At 37.1% G+C, this 24,667-nt stretch overlaps 1 protein-coding gene across 3 annotated transcripts in view; it reads left to right on the top strand.

Moving 5' to 3' along the window:
• The window catches only part of SYNPO2 (synaptopodin 2), a 95,846-nt gene extending 71,429 nt beyond the window's left edge, over positions 1 to 24,417 (top strand). The window contains exons 4-6 of one of the 3 annotated variants that reach the window (XM_032997642.2): positions 527 to 2,706; positions 13,846 to 13,878; positions 20,074 to 24,417. In XM_032997642.2, coding sequence (XP_032853533.1) covers positions 527 to 2,706; positions 13,846 to 13,878; positions 20,074 to 20,640 — 2,780 coding nt within the window. In that variant the 3' untranslated portion in view covers positions 20,641 to 24,417. The remainder of the gene's footprint in view (positions 1 to 526; positions 2,707 to 13,845; positions 13,879 to 20,073) is intronic. The other 2 variants (XM_032997644.2, XM_032997643.2) reach the window with 2 other exon arrangements.
• The last annotated feature ends 250 nt before the right edge of the window (positions 24,418 to 24,667 follow it).

The raw sequence follows: 24,667 nt of genomic DNA, 5'->3' as shown, positions 1-24,667 counted from the left end.
ACATAAATGGGAGAAGCTGCTGCCAAAATCAGACAGAACTCACTCAGTTTTATTTGGTCTCAGATGTTAAGCTGTCATGGGCCTGGCTGGCTGGGAATGTCTGCTGTAAGCCTCGGAACTGTGGTCAAACACTTGGTGAATACCAGACCATAGAAACTGAATAAATGAGAAAATATCATCTGCCCGTTGCTGCTGAGATTACTTATGGGAATAAAAATCAAGAACACTAGAAATAAAGGCACATGGAATGCTCCTGTTGATGTCCTAAAGAAAGTGATGCGGCCTTTGACCTTGCATGGGTGTGGCTCTAAGGAGTGCTGGGTATGGAATTTACAACACAGTTGATACTGTGGGAAAAGCTTGAGTATAATGACCTCTCCATACAAATGAAAATATATGTTTTAATATGGGGAAAAGGGACAGTGGGTAAATTTAAGTACAGATAAATGCAGAACTATTTCTGGTGGTCTCCTTGTACCTTTGTGAGCTGCATGCAATTAAATGTGTGCTTCGATTCCTTCCACAGGGCTCCGACGAAGTGAGAGTCTGTCAGAGAAGCAGGTCAAAGAAGCCAAATCTAAATGTAAAAGTATTGCATTGCTGCTGACAGCTGCTCCCAATCCCAATTCCAAGGGGGTGTTGATGTTCAAGAAGCGTCGTCAAAGGGCGAGGAAATATACTTTAGTCAGCTACGGTACCGGGGAGTTAGAACGTGACGAAGACGAGGGTGAAGGTCAAGGTGAAGAAGGGGACAAAGAAAACACTTTTGAAGTAAGTTTGCTTGCAACAAGCGAGTCAGAAATAGATGAAGATTTCTTCTCTGACATTGACAACGACGGTAAGATTGTGAAGTTTGACTGGGACAGTGGTCTACCTGAGGTTGAAAAGAAGGTAAAAAGTGGAGACGAGATGCAGACACTTCCAGAGAGCACAGGTAAAGGGGCCCTCATGTTTGCCAAGAGACGGCAGAGGATGGATCAGATTACAGCTGAGCAAGAGGAGATGAAGGCACGCACAGTGCATACAGAGGATCGAAGGGAAGCCATCATGTCAGAGAACTTCCAGAAAGTAAGCTCTTCAGTCTATCAAACAAAAGAGGAAGAAATGTCAAGACAGCAGACCTATGTGAGCAAAAGCTACACAGACATGAGGCAGAATCATAGCAAAATGGTACAACAAAATGGCTTTGGCTTAGCACCAGACACAAACCTCTCTTTTCAGTCCTCTGAAGCTCAAAAAGCAGCATCTTTGAATAAAACAGCTAAACCCTTCTCTTCTGGGGTTCAAAACCGAGCAGCTGCACCATTTTCACCCATAAGAAATGTCACTAGTCCTCTTTCAGATATACCAGCACCACCTCCTTACTGCTCTATCAGCCCACCGCCTGAGGCTTTCTACAGACCTGTTTCAGCTCCTGTAGCCAGCAGAGCTGCCCCAGCTGTGTGGTCACTCACCGAGCCAACAGAACACATAGCATCCAGAGATGAAAGGATTGCGGTGCCAGCCAAAAGAACTGGGATACTGCAAGAGGCAAAGAGACGAAGCACTTCAAAACCTATGTTCACTTTCAAAGAAGCACCCAAAGTAAGTCCTAATCCTGCCCTCTTGTCCCTTGTACACAATGCAGAGGGCAAAAAAGGTACTGGAGCTGGTTTTGAGTCAGGACCTGAAGAAGATTACCTCAGTTTGGGAGCAGAAGCTTGCAATTTCATGCAGACTCAAGCATCTAAACAAAAGGCCCCCCCTCCTGTTGCTCCAAAGCCTTCACTCAAGGTCTCTCCTAGTGCTGGTACTCCAGTTTCACCAGTTTGGTCACCTCCAGCTGTGGCTTCTAACAAGGCGCCTTCTTTCCCAGCACCAGCCTCACCTCAGGCAGCACATCCAGCACCACTCAAATCTCCACAGTATCCTCATTCTCCTGACCACCCCCCAAGTACTCTCAACCTAGCTGGTCCTTTCAAAGGGCCTCAGGCAACACTAGCAAGTCCCAACCATACACCCAAGACAACACCAGTCACACCAAGTGCTGGAGGAACAAAGCCACCCTTTGAGATGCCACCAGCTATGAGTGGAAAAGGAGCACAGTTATTTGCCAGAAGGCACTCTCGAATGGAGAAGTATGTGGTAGATTCAGACACTGTGCAGGCAAACATGGCACGAGCCTCATCTCCAACTCCCTCTTTACCAGCTTCTTGGAAATATTCATCTAATGTCCGAGCACCTCCACCTGTTGCTTATAATCCCATCCACTGCCCATCTTATCCTCCTGCTGCTACCAAGCCTGCCTCTAAGTCCACTGCTGCTACCAAAAATACAAAAAGAAAACCTAAGAAAGGTCTCAATGCTTTGGATATTATGAAACATCAACCTTATCAACTTGATGCATCTTTATTTACTTTTCAACCTCCTAGTACTAAGGAAAGCCTTTCTATTAAGCAGACATCGAAGTTGTCCACTTCAAAGCAAGCTCTACCTTTAAGACCGCCTAGTGCTGGCTCTCCTACTAATGTCCGGGCATCTTCAGTGTACTCCGTGCCAGCCTACAGTTCACAACCTTCGTTCCAGTCAAATGCCTCCATCCCAGTCAATGAATCATATTCACCTACAACCTACTCTGCATTCTCTAAGCCAGAAACCACCACATCCTCTTTGTTTACTGCTCCGAGGCCAAAATTTTCAGCAAAGAAAGCAGGCGTCACTGCACAGGTGTGGAAGCCATCAATTATTGAAGAGTAAACCTTATAGCTGAAACTTAGTGTCCATTTTGCTTGCAGTCAATTGTTTGCAGTGGTAACCTGGCACACAAACAGTGCCAATAGTACTCCTTAGCTTATTTAATAATGTCAGATGTATCACCTCAAATCTGGGTCCAAACTATTTGAACTTTTTTAAGGAATCAAAATAGATAAAAAATTTAGCACATTTATGCATATTATCAGATGCTTTATACACGTAGCATCTTGAAATTAATAGATACTATTGTATTAAGTAAGCAGGACACTAGGTTTTTGCTTTAGGACTACTACAACAGAAACAACAGTAAGCAATATTCCTGGTATGTCAAATTAATTGAGAAGAGCTTTCTTTCTGCCCCTCTCCCCAACTTCTAATGACCTAGGGATTTGAGGACTTTCTTTTTTAAAGAAGTGCCTTATTAAATGGTATTAATAGTAATATGTATTACTAATATAGCATAAAATAGACAGAGTATTAGACTCTGACTGATCACTAGCAGAATACAACTGGATAGACCTTTGGCCTGCACAGAGCCCCACTGAATTCGGTCAGAATCAGTCCTGGCTCAAAGGTCCTTCCACAGGAATCTGATTGATCGGCCAGGGGCTTAGGTTGTAAGCTATGTGGATCAGCTGTGATCCAAAATCATGAATTGCCTCTGTGATTTCACAGAGTATGTGCTGTAAGAGATGCTGGAGTGTTCTGAAGACTAAAAGAGGTGGAAAGATAGCTGGAAAAATTGTTAGATTTCCCATTTTGGGGAAATCTGACATCCCAAGTGGAGACATATTTTTAGCCGAAGTTTGCCTTGAATCCAGCAAGTAAGATAGAAGCCAGTAAATCAAAATTATTGAACAGTCAGAGAGGTGAGCTGGATTTTGCATCTGCAATGTAATGCAATAGTTTCTTGTGAAAGCACAGTGATTGAGAACCGAAGGGATACATCTATTCAAGAGTACTGATTCTTGCAACCAGAGTAGTATATGCCACAGAAATAAGCGCTTAACAGTAAATCATAAATATGATCATGTCTTCCTATTGGTCTCTTGTACACATTTTATTATTTTCACTTGGGGCTTTACAGTGCTTCTTCCTACTTAAAATCTTTTTACTCTGGTCTTATACTTTCACCTTTTACTTGACATATTGGGGACTAAGGATTGAAATACTGCTACTGTAGAAAATTCTTAAGTCTGTGGTCTTGAAATCTACTATGTAATACTGAAGTGAATACACAGTCCCGCTGAAATCAAGGAGATATATTCAAATAGTTTAACATGTTTTTCAGTAAGCAGTCCTGTTAACATCAGTGGTTCTAGGTCTGAAACAAGGTGTTGTTTCACACAGCTAAGGGTATGAAAATCCATCCCAAGCATGAAGCTAAAGATTAAAGCATCACTCTCTAAATAAAGGTGGCAGAATCTGTTGATACATTTCTTCAAACTAACATTCAGCTAGTTACAGACCAGATTATGAATCTTTTATATCATAGGGGTTTTAGTAGAACTATCTATCTCAATAAAGAAAACATTTGCCAGTGTGAACAAAATCTCCTTAGCTTGGTCCCATGATGGTAACTCAAACTCCAACTAAAGTTGAGAGGAATGCACTTGGTTGTACATGCAGAAACCAGACTGGAATTGAAATCTAACCAAGCCAATACTCCTTTGAATTTTGGGCCTCCAAAATTTTGGATTGAGATACTGACTGCATTAAAAGAAAATGACCATGTGCTCCACCTCCCTCTTAAAATTCAGGATAATGATGGGAAATTTTAGGAAAAAAAAATAGTTTGGAAAACTCAAGAAATAATTATACTGCATTTACCTGGAAATAGAAAGTAGCAACATTTTAATCCTTTGGAGATCTCCTTTCTGTCTGTTTTCCACTGTCAATATCTGTATTTTTCTTCTATCATTAAACTTGTCCCTTTCCTCTCTGCCTGTTTGGGCTTTTTTTTCTTTGGTTTGGTTGCCATTTTTTGGTTTCACTTACATGTACAGACTGACAGTATATATTAGGGGAAACCTATTTTCTATGCTATCCTGTTAATATGAATTCTCCTCCCTCCCTTTTTCTTCCCCTTCCTTTTCCTTTCTTTTCCCCTTTCCTTCCCTTTTCCTTTCCATTTCCTCCCTCCCTCATTCCCCTCTAGTAAAAGTTTTATTTGAAGTTACATACACTATTTTAGATAGAAGTTTAAGATACTAGTATCTACTTGGAATAAAGATACCCAACCAAAGATAAGTAGTGCTGCTAGAGACATACACAGAACTCCAATCAGCCTCATGTTGCCTTACATGTTTTTACTTACAGTCTTGCCCTGTAAAACACATCTGTAAATTACAGTCACACTTCCGTGCTTGTTCACGCTACCACCTTGGGAATATTTCCTTAATGAGGAGGTTTTTAGCAGTTTTGTACTTCCACCACAAGTTTTTATGATGCATGTGGCTACTAACAAGATACAGCAGCTTACACAGCATGGCCACCAGTTCATATCAGGCTCAGGTCAGAAACTTTTGGAATTCATCACCAGCTACCGAGTATCCTGTGTGAAATATGGGGATTACTGAAATCTAACTTCTAGCATATATATGTCTATATGGCATACCACTTTCCAAGTAAGAAATAATTATTACTATTATTCTAATTGTCAGAAGAAGAAACAAGAGGTAAATCTGGGATATGTTCTCATGCAAAGGAAACCAGCTCTCCAGAAAGACAGAAGTCCAGTTAATAGGAGATAGAGGAGAGTTGTGGGCTGAAACAAAACATTTCAGTTTCTTGAGTCATCTGTCTAGAACTAAATTCACCTGAAAGACAGAAATGTATAATTGACATCCTTCAGATCATTTTGTTATTACTTTCATTTTCAGCACAACCCAAAAACTCACTAAGGAAGTCAACTAAATCATATTTATTTTTACAGCAATAAGAAAAAAGCCAGCTTCTATGACAGCAATATAAAATACAGCTATTAGCCTATCTTCTCTTTACTTTGTCCAAAAGAAAAGGAAGTGTATCTATGCTGAAAATTTGAATTTTGATCACATTTGGATTTTTTGCTGTTGTTCAAATACAAGTATTTCATACGAACTATAGTAATGACAGAAGGATTTTTTTTAAAGCACCAATAAGAGTTAAAAGGAAAAGCCCCAGTGACACTAGGCCTCTTAGCTAAGATCTTTTGAAAATCCCATTTGAAGTCCAACTCTGAACTCAATATCGTATATACACATCATTCTACATGCATAGTGCTTGGACCCAACTTGCCTTTGGGACTCTTTTTACTAATCAGGTAAGTCTGTAATTCTTATTACTATTTCAGAAGACTAGTCTACTTATAGTAATGGTTTTGTCCAAAATGTAATCTTTTGTGAAGCAGATATTTAGAGGAAAGTTGAGCTGTTCATTGTTATGGGTCCAAATTAAAAGCTAATGATGATATCAAACATAGCTGAAATGTCAAGAAAACAAATGGTTGGTTTAGAGAGGACCCATACGAAATTTCACTTTGAAAGGGCAGTGTGCTTTTGTAAATGGTTTTCTGAAAAAGCTATTAGAATTATTTTAGTATGAGATGACAAGGCTACCAAGATGCAATTGTTATGTTTACTATGTAAGCATATTTAACAGTGAATTTTAGGCCATTCCTAATAACAATACTTCCAGTATGTTCACCTTAAAAGAGGAATTTAAGTGTTTTATGTTCTTTTTTATCACATTTAATTATGTCCCATACTGGAGGTATTATACTACACCAGTTCGGATCTCACATTGTAGACAGCCTTTTCATGAAAACAGCTACCTCAATCAAGGGATTATATACTTTCAACTTCTGATTCAGTTATAAACCTTTTGTTCTAAAACCTGAATTGAAAAGCTTTGTTTTGGAGATGAGTAACTTCTAGACAAAAAGTTAAAATTTCTGTTGCAAAAATAAAAGACAAAACTTAGTTCTTGAACAAATAACTGCTTAACTTCTCCCCCCTTCTCTAGGGGAACCACTCTTGCCATGTTCCTGCTCACCAGAAGATAACATATTATGAAATAAGCAGAAAGATATTTCAATTAATGTTTTCTGTAGGAATATTTACAGAGTAAACATTGCCATCTCTTACAAGCAAGCCTCATTCTTTTGCTTTCTGCTCTCTTATGGAATAAATAATTTTGCCAATGTCCTAAGATATGTGACAATATCCAGTGACAATAAGCTGCTTGGTTCCAAAAGCACCTGGATGATAGCATGGGACTTTACAATACACTCATACCAAGACTTGCAGGAGGGAACGCTCACTTCTCTTCTAGACATACTAACAATTCACTTTTGAGATCAAGCCAATGCCCTTTTGAGATCAGCCACCAAAAGGTTTCAGTTAATTTTTGTCTGAAGTCTTCTTGCACTCACCTTAATTTTATATACCTAGTTTTATTTTATTTATTTTGTATACCTAGCCTTATTTTATATGAGACATTCAAGAGTCAAGACACAATATCAGCCCTAAAACTGCAGTGACCCATTTGGCTGTCACCACAGCAATCATTTGGCAAGGCGTTTATTTTCTTTTTGGGAGAAGGCTGTTGAATGTTCATAATTCACACAAATTTGTATTTGAAGTAAAGAAGTACTAAGAAGTTGAGGTATCAGCAGGCACCAAAAAAAAAGGAAGTGAGGGGCTGGTGTTATCTTAGATAGCTCCTATACAAGAGAGTTTTCAAAAGTGCTAAGGTGAATTCTGACAAAAGATTATAAGCAATTCTAAAGAGAACTTGACACCAGATGATGAGATCTGGGAGGAGCACTGTTTATCAGGTATCCAGGATGACACCTCAACAAAGGACCAGCCTTACTGTCATGCTCTGCTGCTCCAGCATCTCTGCTGGGAATCCTTTGTACACTATGATGTAGGGGAATACCAGTGAAACAACAACACTCTTTGCAACTAACAAAAATCTTTCTCCTCTATTTTTCCATGATCCTTTTCCAGATTCCATACCTTTAAGAATAAAAGATCGATTGGTTCTAAAAAGATCACACTTCCAGTCTTGCCTTTTTAACAAAACATGATGCAACTTTCTTTGTGTGAAGTCAAAGACCCAGGGTTCCACTGATCGTTTTGCTAGTTCAGCATGGCAAGTGCAAATCCTAATTACACAGATTGGCATAATGTTATTTTATAATGAGCGTACTCAGTTTGAAATAGAATTGTTACACAAAGAAGAAACTTGTCAAGATCTTCAAACACCTGTGGATCCAGAAGCTCTGAATTACTCACTGGTGGTATACCTCTTGAGAAAGTATGTGAGCCTAAAAATTTCATAGCACACTTAAAGCCACTGTCACAACTTCATAGTACCCATGATAACAACTGTTCTTACATTATAGTAAACATTGCCTTTGCATGTGTGTACATAAGGGAGGAGCTGGAATTACTCAAGAGCTCTGTTCGATAAGTGCTTTTCAAGCCAGTTGCTTACTAAAGGAAGCACTTTAGGTTTTTTATCAAATGATTTAAAAAGTAGGAAAAATTCTGAAGCTCAGTAAAATACTATGTTGGAAGGATCTCTGCAGAAGCAGACTTGAAATCTTCCTTTACAAGCTAAGGCTAAACACATGACGATATTTCCATGGTTTTAACATTTGCTTCCTTGAGTATGGCAGGCAAAGACTTTCTCTTTATATAGCATGCTAATCAAGTATCCTGTTATCCTCTGCAGTTTTCAAAGGAAAAAAATCTATTCCTGTTTGTAATTATCTTAACAAACTGTTTTTCACTTCAGTGCATGTGAAACCTGCACAAACTTATGTGGTAGTATGTTATAATAACCACACTTAGGCTGAGAAAACTCAGCTATGAGAAAAATAATTTACTGAACCATGCTTACAGATTGACTACCCGGATGAAGGCTTCCTGTATAGGGTAATCAATATAACAATAGTCTTTTCAAACAAGAGTCCTTGATTATTTTGTATGTCTTTAAGACAGACATCTTAAAACAGAGTCCCCTCATAATTCGAGGCAATTGAAAGATAAGATGCTATGAAAGTAACCAGGTCATTTCTACATAGGTGTAAAGACTAAACTGTTGAACAGATGGTGTGTTTCTCTTGATGTTTCCATCTGTATCTGAAACAATAGATTTTAACTGATTTCAGAAATGCACAACAAACAGAAGAAAATGAGAAACATTACAGCAATAAAATACACTCCCAATCACTGTAACACATGTTGGATTACAAAGGGTGACATGGAACAGAACACTCACTGATTTCAGTATGAGCTTAACTGACTGCAAAGCAAAGAATTCAGTATATTTATATTAGAAACAAAAGTTTCCATACAGTAATGACCTATGGACAAATATTTTCAATTTTTCAAAGAAAGCTTTCATGAAAAAAACCTTTTTTTTTTTAGTCTCACTGTGCAGGTTGTTGGTACACGGCTTTATCCTATGAAGAAAAGCAAACATGGGCATCTGGGGGCACCTAGTTTTCTCACTAGACACTTGGTAATTTTCCCACATCAGGGCTATGACTTAAAAGTGGAACCTAAGCAGGTGACAAGAAAACCTCAAAGTCTGCCTGCAGTTTAATTTTCTTTGGTTAAGTAAACAGTTTTAGATATGTACAAATATTTCTGCCACTCCTAGACTTGCTACCTTAGTATATTTTATGAACCAAACTGGGCTGTAACTTTCTTCAGAAAAGTTTTCCACATACTTCCTTGCTGATGTCAGAAAGTGCAGAGGTGTGACAAATGAGAAAAAAAAAATTATTATGGCATTCTATTAAAAATTCAACAGATTACACAAAATGAGAGGCAGCAGCATAACTTTTTATGGTGGTGTAAATCCTCACCTGCACTGTATTCTGTTGCACAGTTGTGAGCATTTCAGATGTACAAAATGATAAACTTTTCCCATCATAAGATTATTTTCAGAGAGGTGTTTTGGTAATGAAACTTGACAGACTTGATACTACTACAGGAGCAGTACTGAAGCAAGCAGTATGTATATATAATCATGAAAAAAAACAATGTTAAATGCTATTGTCTGGATTAGAAAATGAGGCACTTGGAATTAATGTTGACTGTATCAACTTAATCCAACCCTCTTGGGCATTTGTGTGGCCAAAACATTTGTAATCATCTCATCATCTGCTGTTTTATTCTGTAGGACTCCAGACTCAATTCAGGGCACAGAATGGTACAGCTCCTCTGGCAAACAGCTCTGTACTGTTTTGTTTTGATATTGGTCAAAGGGTGCTTAGCACCATTCCTTACCTAGTGTACACTCTTCAAAGTGCACTCTTCATGCAGAATTGTTTCCTCATAGATTTTTTTTTTTTGTTACTATCCAAGTTATTTAGAAGCCATAGTTCATTTTTACACTATTGCATTCTACAAATGACTAAATAATGCATGAAGCATGGGGCACTGATACTAGAACACTCAGTAGCCTTGGGTGTCCAGTTCAAGACACTTAAGCATCTTCAGAGTCCAGTAACATATGAACTAGTTACTGTATCAAAGTACGTGGTCCTTAACATCAGTCTGTGAGGGCTAACAGATCACAGGTCTCCAGGTGGAAGATCAGAAAGGGAACCCTTGATGACCAGCTATGAAATCCAACCAGCAAAAGCACCTTTTTGCACAATATACTCCTAGTATTTCCTAAATGAAGCTCTGAAACAGCACTGAATGGGGTGGAAGTCCAGAATTTAATCAAGATGCATATGTACTGGGCAATGATGCTTACATTTCATAGCTTTTGAAAACATGACCTCCCAACTTCACTAGCATTGCTTCAAGGTAGCTTTGTATGTTTAAGACCCAAGAGTTTTCAAAGAACAACAAACCAAACCCTGGAATACTACCGTATAGCATACTGTAACCAACAGTTTTCTCCAGTACAGCCTGAACCAGCACAGACAACTGCTGTCACGCCACTACTGTAACTGGCAGCAAGAGTATGCTGACATCCCGCCTGTGGATCAGCACTGGGAGGATGACACAGGTTTCCAACGGACCTTCACAGTCTTTTCTGACAACAGAGAGACTAGGGAAGGACAAACTCCATCCTTCCAGGGAAGAAATTTCTCTGGAGATCTGGAGGAAAAGATACAGTAGTGAGCACAGGTTCTTCTCCCCAGATGCACCTTCCTTGCCCCATTTCTTATTTTTTTTTCTTTTTCCGGTCTCCTCATAGCCTTCATTGTGAGCTACACAGGTCAGTTTTCCATTCCTTAAGCTTCTTATCCAAGCTCAGGAACCTTGGCCATTAAATCCTACTCTCATCACTCTCCAACCCAGTGCTGTATGTAGATTGTCCTTCTGTATCAAGTATTACCAGTTCCTGGTTTTGCTTTGTCCAGACTCTTTGTCCTTCCCTTGTCTGTTTCTTCTACCCTGTTGAAAGTCTGCTTCTTGCACCCCTGTATTTAAATCAGACGTTCTCCCCTTGGAGGCAACCCTGGGACCAGACAGGAGGTCCTGAGCTCTGCCAGGGGGCAGCTGTGCTCTGCAGTGTGTCTCAGTCCTGACCAGTGAGTGTGCAGCCCCAGGCCTGGAGCCGGTGGTGGGAAGAGACACGGGTATGCACCCCACGCCTGCATGCACTCCTGTTCTGTGAATGAAAACCCAACTGTGCAGCCAGTGCAGGAGCTGTGGAATGCCTCACTGACTTCTCCAGCCTGTGGGGGTACACACAGCCTGCAGTTTAGACAGGCAGAGAAAGCACAAGGACACTCTCCTTAACCAACATCATTCTACAGCAGCTTAGACCTGTAACAATGAATAAAATCCTCCTGCGTAACAGAATATTACCACTGCTAACAGAGTTCTCAGGAACTAGCTGTAAAATTCAAGGTGCTCCTATTGAGCCTATATAAGGCTCTCAGCTAGAGGCAAGATTGCACAGAAGTATGAGACATTTCAGATACAAACATTAGTCTCAAAGTAGTTCCAAAGCATCCAGTGGTACCACTTTTCAAAGAAAATGATGCCAGAAATTTTTGTCATTAATATGTATTTTTCCCTAATGTCACTCTTTGAAACGGTTGACCTACATAAGTTCATTTGGTTGAAATGCATCTGAAATGGTTGGATCATTTGGGATGAAGTAAATAAGGAAAAAACAAACATCTAAGACTGAAAATTTAAGTTTGAAAGATTTGATAAGAAAATTATAAGAAACTGGATAATTTACCTTTTAGTCTGCATATGTTCTGCAACAATAGTGCTACTACCTTCAAATATGACATTATAATTAATATTTATTTTCCTTGATTTTAAAAAAAAAAGTATCATTAGCCTGTATTTTATATCAAGTTAAAATCCTTTCATTGTTCATACAGAATAGCAAGGTCAGAAACTAGGACCGATTCTGCATTTGTTTTTCAAATGTTCATTCACAAGGCTACATCTTCTAAAACCTTCCTCTAAACTGTGTAATACAAAAGTCCAGAAGGTGGCAGCAAATATTCTTCCTGACAAGAAGTAAACTATTTCAAGGAAATCTAGGATTCCTATGGCCAAAAAAGTTTCAGCCATTTGCATTTTACAGGCATAACTGTACAGAATTTTGATAATTGTATACAGATAAAGATTAAATGATAATGGAAAGCACTGATTTTCTTTCATTTACACAGGTGTAAACTGAGCTAACTAATTTATGACAGGTTAGCAGCACTCTTACTTTTTTTTTCCACGTAGGCATTTTGCAGTAGTGAAGGCCTAATTCTAATATCTTCCTTTTCTCTTCTATCATTACTTGACAGCTAAAAAGGAGATGTAACTGTTTCTTTAGTTTAGTTTCTTTACTGAAACAGTAACTGTTTCATTGGTTTGTATACCAATGATGAAACCAAAATTATTCTCACCTGAAATAATACCACAGTTATAAACAATCTAATATTAGAATAAATTGGGTTCCAGTTCCCTATAAATTTTTGAAAGCAAGCCCTGACAAGACAGTGTTGAGGTAGTTAGGATCAGATATGAACTATGTGATTCTAATCTATTACTAGTCTCAGTATAGCCACTGACAAAGCTTTAATTGTTCAACAGGTAAAATTCCCTGCCTCTCCAGCCATTATTATCTCTATTAACCAAAATGTTGCATTCCAATTTTAGCCTGCTATAAATTATTTCCAGAGTTTCAAATAAATATTATTTTCCCACTTTATTTCAAAATTTTTGGTATTCATATTGTAAAATAGCTGTAGCATTTACTCCAGAGCTGGCAGCATATCAGAGAGAAATTATTCTTTCATTACATAAAGTTTAAATTGTAAATGGTTTGGGATTAAAAAAGCTATAGTAAGATTAACAATACGTTTCCTTTCTATACGCAGTTCAGTTTAAAAACCTGAAGTGCTTTTCTGTTCAGAAAAAAAAAAAAAATGGAAAGAAGGAAAGAATTAAAAGTCATAAAAATCAAGTATTACTTATTTGTCCTACCATTTTTTCAGTGGTTTGGTCTCTAACTGCAGTAGCCATTACAAGCCCATTGAAAGCAGAATGATAAATGTATCGCTCTGGGTTTTTTATAAAGACAGAGTCATTTTTTGAGATAGTATAATTGTTTTGTCTACTTCTTCCTCCTTTGTCCCCTTTTTGTGTAAACATTAGCCAGGCACTAACGTTAACTCAGATTTGAACATGTTTTGGTATAAGATTAAGGACCAGGACTATTATGAAAAGGTAAAAATAAAACTGCCTTAATGACTTAGACACCTGGGTCAATTTTTTTCAAGTGACTAAATCAGGTGGGAGTCTATGTTGCAGAGAGTTTCACTGGACTATTAAGAGTCCAACCTACTTTTGAAAACAGAACCCTTGACTTTTTAAAAAAATGTAATATATGTTTCCTTAACTAGTGAAAAGGCAGTTTCAGCATGTAATAACATACACAGTTTTCACTTATTAAGGAGATGTGTCACTTGAGACAGAAAAACAATTATTGTGAAATCATTTCACTAAGTAGTATTTTGCACTCCTACTTGGTCTGTAAAATTAAAAATATCTCTCTGACTCTTGCCTTTAAAATTTGCACTACTGGATGAAACTAAGTATTTATGAAACTAAGTATCTTTTTGTCTTTCAGCCTTCCATAATTATCAAGAAATCTGAAACAGCAGTAAGTTCCAAATAACCAATTCTTTCTGGACTATTGATTTAGATATTATTGAATTAAAGGCACATGTTCACACTCCTACTTACATTAAATAGGTCTATATGTGCACATACTTTTTATAAGTAATGTGTTTACATTCATTTACTTATATATCGAAATAATATCTTTTGGAAGTAATATTATATTAATTTTAGTTTATATTAATACACAGCTTATGAATGTCCAGGATGCTTGTGGTACAATAAATGCTTGCTTCGTTGAGTTTATAAATAGTTTGCATTTTTGAAATTGATATTAACTTAAACCTAAAGTTTAATCTGTTTGCACAGACACCTGAGCCAGTCAGCAGCTGTTGTTGGGAGACTCTGATTGCAAAGGACAGCTCTTATCTGCCTTTCTTCTTCTTGACATCAAAGAATCACTTTCCCTTCAGTAACTATTGTAGAAAAGATCTTTCCCTATGAAAACATTCACATGAGGCAATGGAAAAGAACAAATTAATTACTGTAAAGGGTTCTGGTTTGTTTTGCAGCATAATACTTCAAGTGCTGGTACAGTATTATAATCAATGTTTTACAACAAGATTACAGTAATTCAGTATGTGATAATGTAATAATTCTGGTAGCATATCACTCCTTTCCCTTCTCCTTCCACTTTTGGGAAGAAGAATGGAAAATCTCTACCCCTCTTTTTATGATCGTCTTGTAGCTTAAGGGAGACAGAGGGTAGAATAACTATTCTCTATTTGTATTTCATATTTCCCATTGTCTTACGTATGATCTGGGGTTTGTGCATTCCTCTTAGTACGTGCTTGTAAAAAGATGTACCTCCAAGAATTAAATATGAAGGGAAAATAATAGAAAGTCTGGCTGCTGCTGACCAGTAAATGAATAATGAATTCTAGTGACTAAATGATGCTTTAATTCCAAAGATGGTGTTTGCTAGTTTGAAGGAGCTGAACACCAAAGTAGTGACAGAAATCAGTATATGAATATCAAATACAGATCTGCTTAGAATTTAGATATGTTCAGACCTAGACTTTCAATCTAGGAACACCACTACCAGTAATAAAAATTAATTGCAATGAAAACAGGGCAATATCGATCATCTCTCAGTTCCTGCATTTGAGATATATTTTAGCAAAATCATGCTTTTCTACAAGTTCTTAAAACCTATTTACCACAGAGTGTGAAAAAATGTGCAATATTATATATTCTGAAGCCAAAGATTATTCAATTTCAGAATCAAGTTGGGGTAGATAGAAATATTCTATTTTTAACTCAATAAATTATTGCAAATGCCACTATGCAATGTACAAAAATCTGCTGTGCAGGGTGCTGCTGGATTGCTTTTATTGCAACAGATACTACCACAACAATCTTAGCAGTCAGTAGGCGTAGAGACCAAATGCCTCCTCCCTAAGGGAAACACTGAGGTATGATGGCATACTGCACATAACTGATGTATTTTTCTTCATGGGTGATAAAAGAAAATCAATAATTTTCTATGAAACATACATGAAAATTAGAAAAATATTCCCCTGAATACAAAGGGTTATGACTGCTTCATGTTGCAGCTATTTTACAAAACTTAGTAGAATTGTTTCAGGCCAAAACCTGATATTTAGTTTTCCTAGATTTTCCTAAATTAATATAAAATTTTGATTTCTTCTCTCTGAGCTTATGGCAATGTACCTGATTATGAAAATTCTATTTATTTTAGAGAGAATGTAATTCAAAATAACTGAGACTCACTTTAGCCAAATATATTTTCACTTGGATCTTCTAGGTCTTCAAACCCTCTTCTGCCCACCTTTAGCATAGTTATGATTTTTTTCTCTTTGGAAAATGTAGAGAATTTAGCCAGCTTCTTCCTCATCCTTCAAAAACTATTGGTCCACTCTTCCTCTCCATCAAAAGCCAGCCAGACACAACATTATAACTGGAAGTCAGTAAGTAAGTGGGGCACTCAGCTTTTTCCTCAAATTCTTTCAGACCCTTATGGAACGGACAAAGTTCTTCTCATATACTTCAGCCTTATTCCAGGTAAATCATCTGGAATACTATTTATCCTCACAGATTTTGTCCTCTTACAATCCAAAAAGATAACTTTTAGTTAAAAACACACACCGTTCAGCCCTTCCTTCATGGAGGGAGAGATTAATCCTTACTTTACCAAATCTAGAGGGGATAGATATGCAATTTCACATATTAGAATTTTAAAGTTAAAAACCAGCCTATCAGCAGAACTGTAACTAAATACAAGCTATGAAGTGGGAAAGGAGAAGAATTTGACTGGCCTGTGAATATCAAAACAGGACCAAGTACGCTAAAGAACTGCCTACAGATGAGAATCATCTAGCTGACAGCACCATCATTTGTCAGTTTGATCTTGCAGCAGGAACTCTGTTGCTGTGGTTTGGATGTGGGCTGAACAATCATCCAGAAGGAAGTAATCATTGATTATCTTCAGTGATACAGACCTTACTGAATGTGTTCACTGTACCCAACTTGTCTAGTCTCCAAACAAGGTATTTAGCACCTAATAAAGCAGTCCACTGGGACATTCTTTGGATAACCTGGTCTGGTTTTCTGCCAGAATTAAGTCTCTCAGATGATGGCTGTTAAGATGAAGTCTAGAAATGTCCATAAATATGCAAGATCCAGGAGGCCAATGAAAAAAAAATGCATAAGCCACTCTGGCAAATTGAAAGCCAGTGCTTTCTAATAGTACTTTGGCAAAATCTACAAAACCTGAAATAACTATTCTTATCTTGGAGTTCTGAGATAGAAAAGGAGAATATTTATGAACTTTAAAGGAAAAAAAAATTTCCCAGATAAATTGGCACAATTTCTCACTGGCCAGGTAAATTGTTACAGTTGCTGCAGGTTACCTGGCAGTCTGTAAATTGAATTAAATTGGAAAAATCTATCACAGATGTTTTCATCTAATAGACTGATCACCTGCTAATCCTATTCAGAGCCAAGGCAAGTTGTCCTTACATTATGAAACATTCTTCACCTCATGAGACAGTGTGAGATATTTGGATTCTTACCTAGTCATTTTATCCCTGAGGGTCTGACTAAAGTTAAAAACAAAACAAAAAATGAATACAAGGAATTTTAGCATAACCAAGCTTATTCCCAAGGTACTACTGATGTTCTAATTTGCTGACTGTGTATCTTCCTTCAAGACCTAACATTCTAGCCAAATACAGACCAATGCTGCACAAAAGCTAACAAACAGCAGAATCTCATACCAAAATGGAGAAAAGATTTTTATTTGCCTGAGACTAAAAACTTCCATATGCAAAGTATTTCATTTTATTTGATTTTTTTTTTTCATAAGGACCAATTCAAAAGATACAATAATATTCTCCAGATTATCAGTATTTGAGATTCTGCTTTTCCTACAACAACCCTTACGTGATGAATTTATGATTTGCATGACATTACAGGTGATGTGGACAGATATGATTTGAAGTACAAGCACTTGTACATTGAGTTCTTCCAAATTAAGGACACAGAAGATTCTCAAGCCAGTAAAATGCTCATCCCTGAATCTGGTTGTCAAAACTCTGTGCTAGTACCTGTACACCACATTGTTTGATTCATACAGAGGTTTTTTCTATAAGGTCATTTTAGCTCACTTCTGCCAGTTCCCCTTCTTTGCCTTACATGATAACAAACCTATCCGTAGAACAGTTTCTGTCATCATAGAATAATATCTTATTTTCCATTAATAATCTTTATTTTCTGTTGAATCTGACCTACCACCTGTACTAAAAAAATTTAGAACTCACCATAACATGAACATTTAATTTTGTCTATGCTACTTCTGCTTTTACAAGTTAAACTCCTAGTTTCATAACACAGGACGGCCCATTTTGTTAGACATACAGTGAAATACACTTGATAACTCATCATTCTCTGATTAAATACTGTCAAAGAAAATTAGCTACTGCTTTATCACTAATGGCTAAGCCAAAAAGATTCTTCTGCAACTTGATGAACTCTGGAGTTTTTCTCTAAACATGACAGACTAACTAGTATCTTCATCTAACTCTCTTGGAAAGTCAGATATTTTATGCAACACTTCTTTCAACAGTATCATTTCCCTCTGCACCTCTGGAATCCTACAAATTACTCATGGGGACTGAGACTGGAATCTCTATTAAATAAAGGGGAAATTTTCTGTCTACTCAGCACAGACAATGTTCTAGAATCCTCTTGAGAGCAGTTAACATGGCAGACTAACTAGGTGGACCTGTCTGATAAACTTTTTGATCCCTCTGTACAACTTTACCTTCTTAGTTTATTGGTTTGGGTTATCAGATTAATTTCTAATAGAAACTGTATTTCATTTTGCATACTTATTTTGATTTTGCACCTTTAAGAAGTTGTTTTTTTGCCAATAATAAAAACAAAATGCATTAATCAGGCTTGATGAATAAGCTATTTTCTGTGGATTCAGTGAAGAAAGAAATTGCAATACATTAGAGGAAGGAGTATTATTCTGACTAGTCTATCTGGGTCTGCCACTCATTGGCCCCAGGCATGATCTATTACCTGGACTCTTATTTTCCAGGTAAGAAAAAGACATCTCTCCCATCAGGTGAATATATGGAGAAAGTTTAATCCATTCTTGACCATATATAACTTCATCTATGGGAAAACCAGTTTTTATATTTTATTTTATTCATTTACCTTCCAAATGGATAATTCTTGCTTTTCATTTGTTACCATCTTAGACTACTCAGCTGAGATCTGTCTATATGTGATGACCTGATCAGCCACATTTTGATATTTGATCATCTCAAAGTTTAAGTGCGGATTCTTAAAAATTAACTGAGATAAATTGCCCAAAATGAAATAGTTTCTTCTGGATAGACGTAGAACCTCATGAAAATTTGCCATAAGTATGTGGGGGTAGGATTAATAATGTTGGGGGGGTTCCTCTCTGGAACTACAAACTGCGAATAGCTGGTCATAGCTAAGCGGTGAAAGGATAGTCCTGTTACAAAGCATTAGTTGTGAAAATTTTCAGAACTCTCATTACGTAACCTCTGTGTGTCACTCCACTTCTTTTTAAGAGATTCAAACCAAGCACCACCAAATTGACTGAAAATAATGAAATCAGTAGTCTGTTTTCAGTTTCCATCTCTCATATACAAGGCTGATATTAAAACATAACTTAAAAGCCTGTGTAAAGCAGGTGTCTTTTAAGTTTCTTAAATGTGTCAAGATCCTGTGACAGAAAAGCTTATAAAACATACCATTTCTATGTGAATCTTTGCTAGGTAAGCCATACCTTGTATGATCAGATACCTATTGGCTGGTATCTAGATCATGCTCACAGTATTTTAAGTTATGGAGGCTAATTAGGAAAAGTAACATAGGCCAATGCTATTTGAATGAAATTCTAGCAAAGCAGGATCTTCTCATGAACACAGTTTCTGTTTCAAAGTGCTGTGTAACTAAGAAGATTAGGATTTGTCAAATATGAATGGATTGCTCCTATAAATGGGTCGGAATGTACTGAAATTGTGAGGGCATTGCCTTTTAAAGAAGCCAGGTTAAGTAGCATCATGTAAGGGTTTTCAGTGAATGATTACATTAACGTCTTCAATTTTTTGTGTTCATTTCTGTGCCCTGTAAAGTGAAAACTAGGATAAGTCTATTACTTTTCGAGTAAGAAATGCCTTTCTTAAAAGGAGATTGACAAAGAGACATTCTCAGGCAGAAGTCCTAGACAGGCCCTGTTATCAAATAAATTAGACTGTGCTTGCACGTTAGAAAGAATCTTATAAGCACACAGAGAACTGTCACAACATGATTTCCTTTTTCATTATTAAGAATGGTCTTTTCAGAACAAGGCACGCTAGCTAAGTAGTGGAAAAGTTGCACAGTTGTTAATGTAATAGTACCTTTCCAGTAAAAGCCTGTCTTTGGTCTATTTACTTTCTTCAAAAATTCAATCTGCTCTGTCTTTGTTCCTGTTGCTTTCTTTGACTCCTTTTAAATACCGCCTCTCTTTCCACTAAATTCAAGGATTAAAAAGTACCGACAGACATAAAAAGGGATTGCCAGGATATCATGTGCTTTCAGGGTCTGTTGTTCCAGTTTGGAAGTGAGGAAAATGTGCTTTCTTTTTTGTTGTTTATTAACTGTAACTATATTTGGTATTTTCTTTTCATAGGAAAGAAGCAGTGGACGCTCATTATCACTTCCTGGGAGACCTTCTTCATTCATTTCTCAAGCCGTATCTCCTACTTCTCCCCTTATATTTCAGCCTGCCCCTGATTACTTCAGCAAGCCAGACGCAGCAGCTGACAGGCCTGGCAAGAGACTGACTCCCTGGGAAGCAGCGGCACGATCCCCTCTTGGTCTAGTGGATGAAGCTTTTGGGCCCCAAAATATGCAGGAATCCATTGCTGCTAACGTGGTATCAGCCGCTCGCAGGAAAACACTTCCTGAGCCACCAGAAGAATGGAAACTAAAAGTTTCTTACGAGCCTCCAGCCCCAAGTGCTAGTGTAGCCTTATTAGGAGGGAAGCAATCGGGTATTCTATCACCCTCCAAAAGCTCCCTGTCTGCCCCAAGTGCCACCACACAGGCTGGCTCTCAGCTGCAGTATGCTTACTGCAGTCAACGGTCCAGAACAGATCCTGATATAACGTCCATGGATTCCAGGTCTGACTATTGCTTGTCAACAGCTGATTCAAACTACAATCCACAGCCAAGGGGATGGAGGCGTCCAACATGAGCAGCTGAAGGGCCTGGCATATTTTCCTTTCTTCCAGCTTTACAAGCCTTAGATTTGAGTTGGAGAAGGAAAGTTTCTTGCTGGCCTGATGGTCTCTGAACTAATGAAATGAGGAGGCAAAATTGAGTGGAGCACAGTTTTCACACGACTGCAGAGCTAGCAGCCCCTAGAATAGACTCAGTTTTATACCTAACCTAAGATTGTTTTGTTTGTCAAAAGGCAAAAATACACATTTCTTGGGGTGAGGGGTGGGATGAAAGTGGGGCAACCAATCTGCTCAATACAAAAATCTAGAAAGGATATAGATGGAGAGAGTAAAAGTGCTTGTAGTTAAGTTAAGGGGGGATGGGGGGAATGGAAATGAGGGCATTTTAAAGGCAAGAAGTATTTTACAGGATCTTTTAGGTTTTCTGGGTATGTCTGACATCTGAGTTCCAAGGTACTAGATGTAAACAGACTTGGGAAAGTTCCAATGGAAGTGGAATACTTGGAAGCACTGCCTTATTTGCCGTATGTTTTCTTTACGGAATTTTTAAAATAAGCTAAGGAATAAATCAATATTTTTACTGTGGCAACAATTAAAATACATCTGTGGTCATGGTACCTGAATCCCTACTACATGTAGATGTATGCAATCTTATGCAGTCATCCATTTCAGATGGATTTCAAGACAGTCTCAATGAAGTTTTACATACTGCAATTAATCAAATAATTCGAATACAACAGGAAGAAAGGCATTATTAATACAGATCAGTACCATGATACTTGTACAACAAAAAGGATGAGGAAAGTATTTAGAGTGTATTTAAACTGGACTGCAAGTTAATTTTGTAATAAATTGTCGAACAAGTCAGAGGCTGAACAGCCTTTATTTCTCTGTGAAATGCACTACTTGCATAGTGTCTGGCAATCTGACTGGCTGGGCAGTTACTCTTAGTATCTAGGTAGCTCAATGTTTAGAAAGCTTTTGATTTGTATTCTCAGTTTGGAAGACATAGATAAGTTGTTTATCAAGAATAATACCTGTTCTACAGAGAAACTGGTATGTGAAAGAGGGTTTATGACATGTGTTACACAGTACGAGTCTAGTATGAGTAGCAAATATTTGGACAGTTGGTTACAATTAAACTATCTTGATGGATCTGAAGAAATGGTAAATAATTTTTGCTGGTGATACATATCTTGCATTTTACAGCTTATTTAAACAGTAGAAATATGTGGCTAATATATATATATATTCCAAGCTTATTGGGTAGTTTAGATGTTATTAAAGCATTAAATGAATACCCCAAGTTTTAGAATGTGCTCTGCATCCTCCTCATTTTGTGGGGCATTCTTCAAGGGTCTGTCAAGCGCAGTCAACTAAAATGACTGCAGAAGCACTGTTAACTAGTTTCAGTAAGGTTGTCAGTGGTGAGTAAAGTGATTAGGTTGGAAAGCACTAAGACATATATGGAGTAAGAAAGACTATATTCCAAAACATTCTCATCTGCAAAGAATTTTCCATTATAGCAATTACAAAACATAATTAGTATAAATTAAATACAAAAATTAAACCTAAGTTCAGTTGAGCTGGAACTTCCTATAAGAGTAAATAATTACATGAAAAATATACCCTTAATGAGTTAAGTGGGCAGCAATTCCCTAGTCAAACAGAAGTGTCCCTGAAATCAACCGATCCTTTTGACCAAGCAGGAAATGAAGACATGGGAGTTGTAAACCTTTGACCTAGGATTATATTGCTATAGCACCTTACAAATTTATTTCACAAAATATGAATTTGAAAAGTTGATTTAGAAAAATTAAATGAAAAAGGCTGCTATGATATGCCTGAAAATAAACTTTGCACCTCTGAACCATACACGCACATAATCAGAGTAAACTTTCCTGCCCCACAGGCAAAAATACATTTTTCTCTGCAGTGTCCCATAATATCCCCTTCTATCATGGCTGGGAATAGTCCCACTGAAACCAATGGGATTGTGGTAGTCCCATTAGCTTTAAGGGCTTGTCCTCGGATCCTGGCTTATCTCTGTGGAAGTACATGCCAAGTCTTCACTTAATTTCAGTGAAATTCTAATTCAAAGTGAAATTCAGTGAAATTTATAATTCAAAGTCATCAAGGCCTTAACTATTCAATAAATACTCATGCATGTGTATTTCACAGAAGGTCTACATTCTGAAAATTATATCTTGTTTATATATTTTGCTGAACTGTGGTCCATATTACCATAATAAAATGATTCCCTGTATCCAAGTCAAGTTCAGGTTTCTGTTTGGAACAGTGTCCTTTATACTGTTAAGCAGGAAACCAGATTAATGAGTTCGCAGTAAGACATATTTTTACACAACACAATTATTTTATTTCTCAGAATCAGACACTTGACCTTTGAATTCTCACTGAAACTGATGTTGTGAATTCTAAGATCATACATCTACCAGAAGGAAATGTGTGCTTAATTTTAAGGCACATTCAATTAAAAATTGCCAAAAGTATTTTTAAATTTTGATATTACAAAAACAGTTATAATAAAAAGTGATATTAAAAATTATTTAATGCTATGATCACATAGCAATACTGAATAACATATTCTAGGATCAAGCTCTAAACCTCCCCTCCCAAACATGCAACAAACATGTAAGAACAACAGAATCAGAGAGTTTCAGTCGGAATCACTGACTTTCTGCCAATGTCCCAAGAAAAACAAAGTGCAGCATTACAATTTTCTATTTACAAGTAAGAATTACTCACTAAGTACTTCTGTGAACATGAGAATTACTGACATTGAGTTTCATGTGGCTTTGTATCTTATCATAGATTAACTTGGGTGTTTAACATGATCTACTTGAGATTTTTTTTTCCTCCTGATGAGGATTTACTAACTGTCTTTCCCATATGGGTTCTCTCATATCTAATAAGTAATGAGTTCACACTGCATCATTTCCCTCAATAGCAACACTGGTAAATGTATCTGTCCTCCACCCAGGCGTCTATTTTTACAAAGTCTGTGGGCAATGGATTGTCTTTGAGATCTATTCTACTGCCACATAGAAATGAAACAAATAAACATTTTTTAAGCTGTTAATGCATGGAGAGACACACACAGAGGCATGCAGACAGATCACATAGCCTTGTTTACATAGGATATCAGTCTAAAACCCAATTGAAAAAATGTACTGATTTCAGTGGAAGCAGCAAGCCCAGACTACTAAATGAAATATTAATGCATACAGAGCTTTATGAAGAACCATACGGCATTTTTCACTTTCTATTCTTCACCCCATTCCTCCACTAGCTAAGCATCTTTCTATCAAACAAAGTGACAGAGTGTATGAGTTCTGAATATATTAATGCAAGTATTTCTTACATTTGTTTTTGAATGCACAGATCTGCTCAGTAAATGAGAGGAAAAAATTCTGTTGATATTTTAAATATGTTGCTTTTTGTGTTCACCGTCAGAGGTGTCTCTGTTAATACACAGAGTATTTGAATACACAATATAACTGAAAATTTAGTTTCTTTAGTTATGTTAGATGATGTTGTTCACAACTCTTGTTCATAATTTGTTTTCATTTTGGTTTGCTTTAACACAACCAAATACCTATTCACATTGCATTTCTGTCTAGTAGCAAAAGAGTGTATTATCTTTATAAAAGGCTTTTCACTTCTAAAGACTTTTTGCTCACTGCAAAGGACACTTTATTTGAGAGTGCATGCCAGAGATGTAAATTGTATCATTTAATAAAGTGATTTGACCAATCAGATGAAAAACACAATTTTGTTTTCCCTAAATTCTTGTCTGTTTGTCTAAATAATCTGAACCCAAGTAAAGCCTAATCTCTTTTTTCTGCACCATGTTTAGATTCACTGACTGTCTGTCGGTGACCTCATGTTGATAAGAGCTTCTAGAAGCTTAAACCAACATGAGGTCAAATGGCAACTTGTCAAATTCAGTAGAATTTCATTTTCATACTGATGAAGCAGAGAAGGAAAACGCAGTGAAGCACAATCTAACCAGGCAAAAAA

This window comes from Tyto alba, unplaced genomic scaffold (assembly GCF_018691265.1).
Source record: "Tyto alba isolate M040663 unplaced genomic scaffold, T.alba_DEE_v4.0 Super-Scaffold_23, whole genome shotgun sequence".
NCBI classification, from domain to species: domain Eukaryota; kingdom Metazoa; phylum Chordata; class Aves; order Strigiformes; family Tytonidae; genus Tyto; species Tyto alba.
Note: the sequence above shows the minus strand (reverse complement) of the source record. Positions and strands in the feature narration are given on the sequence as shown.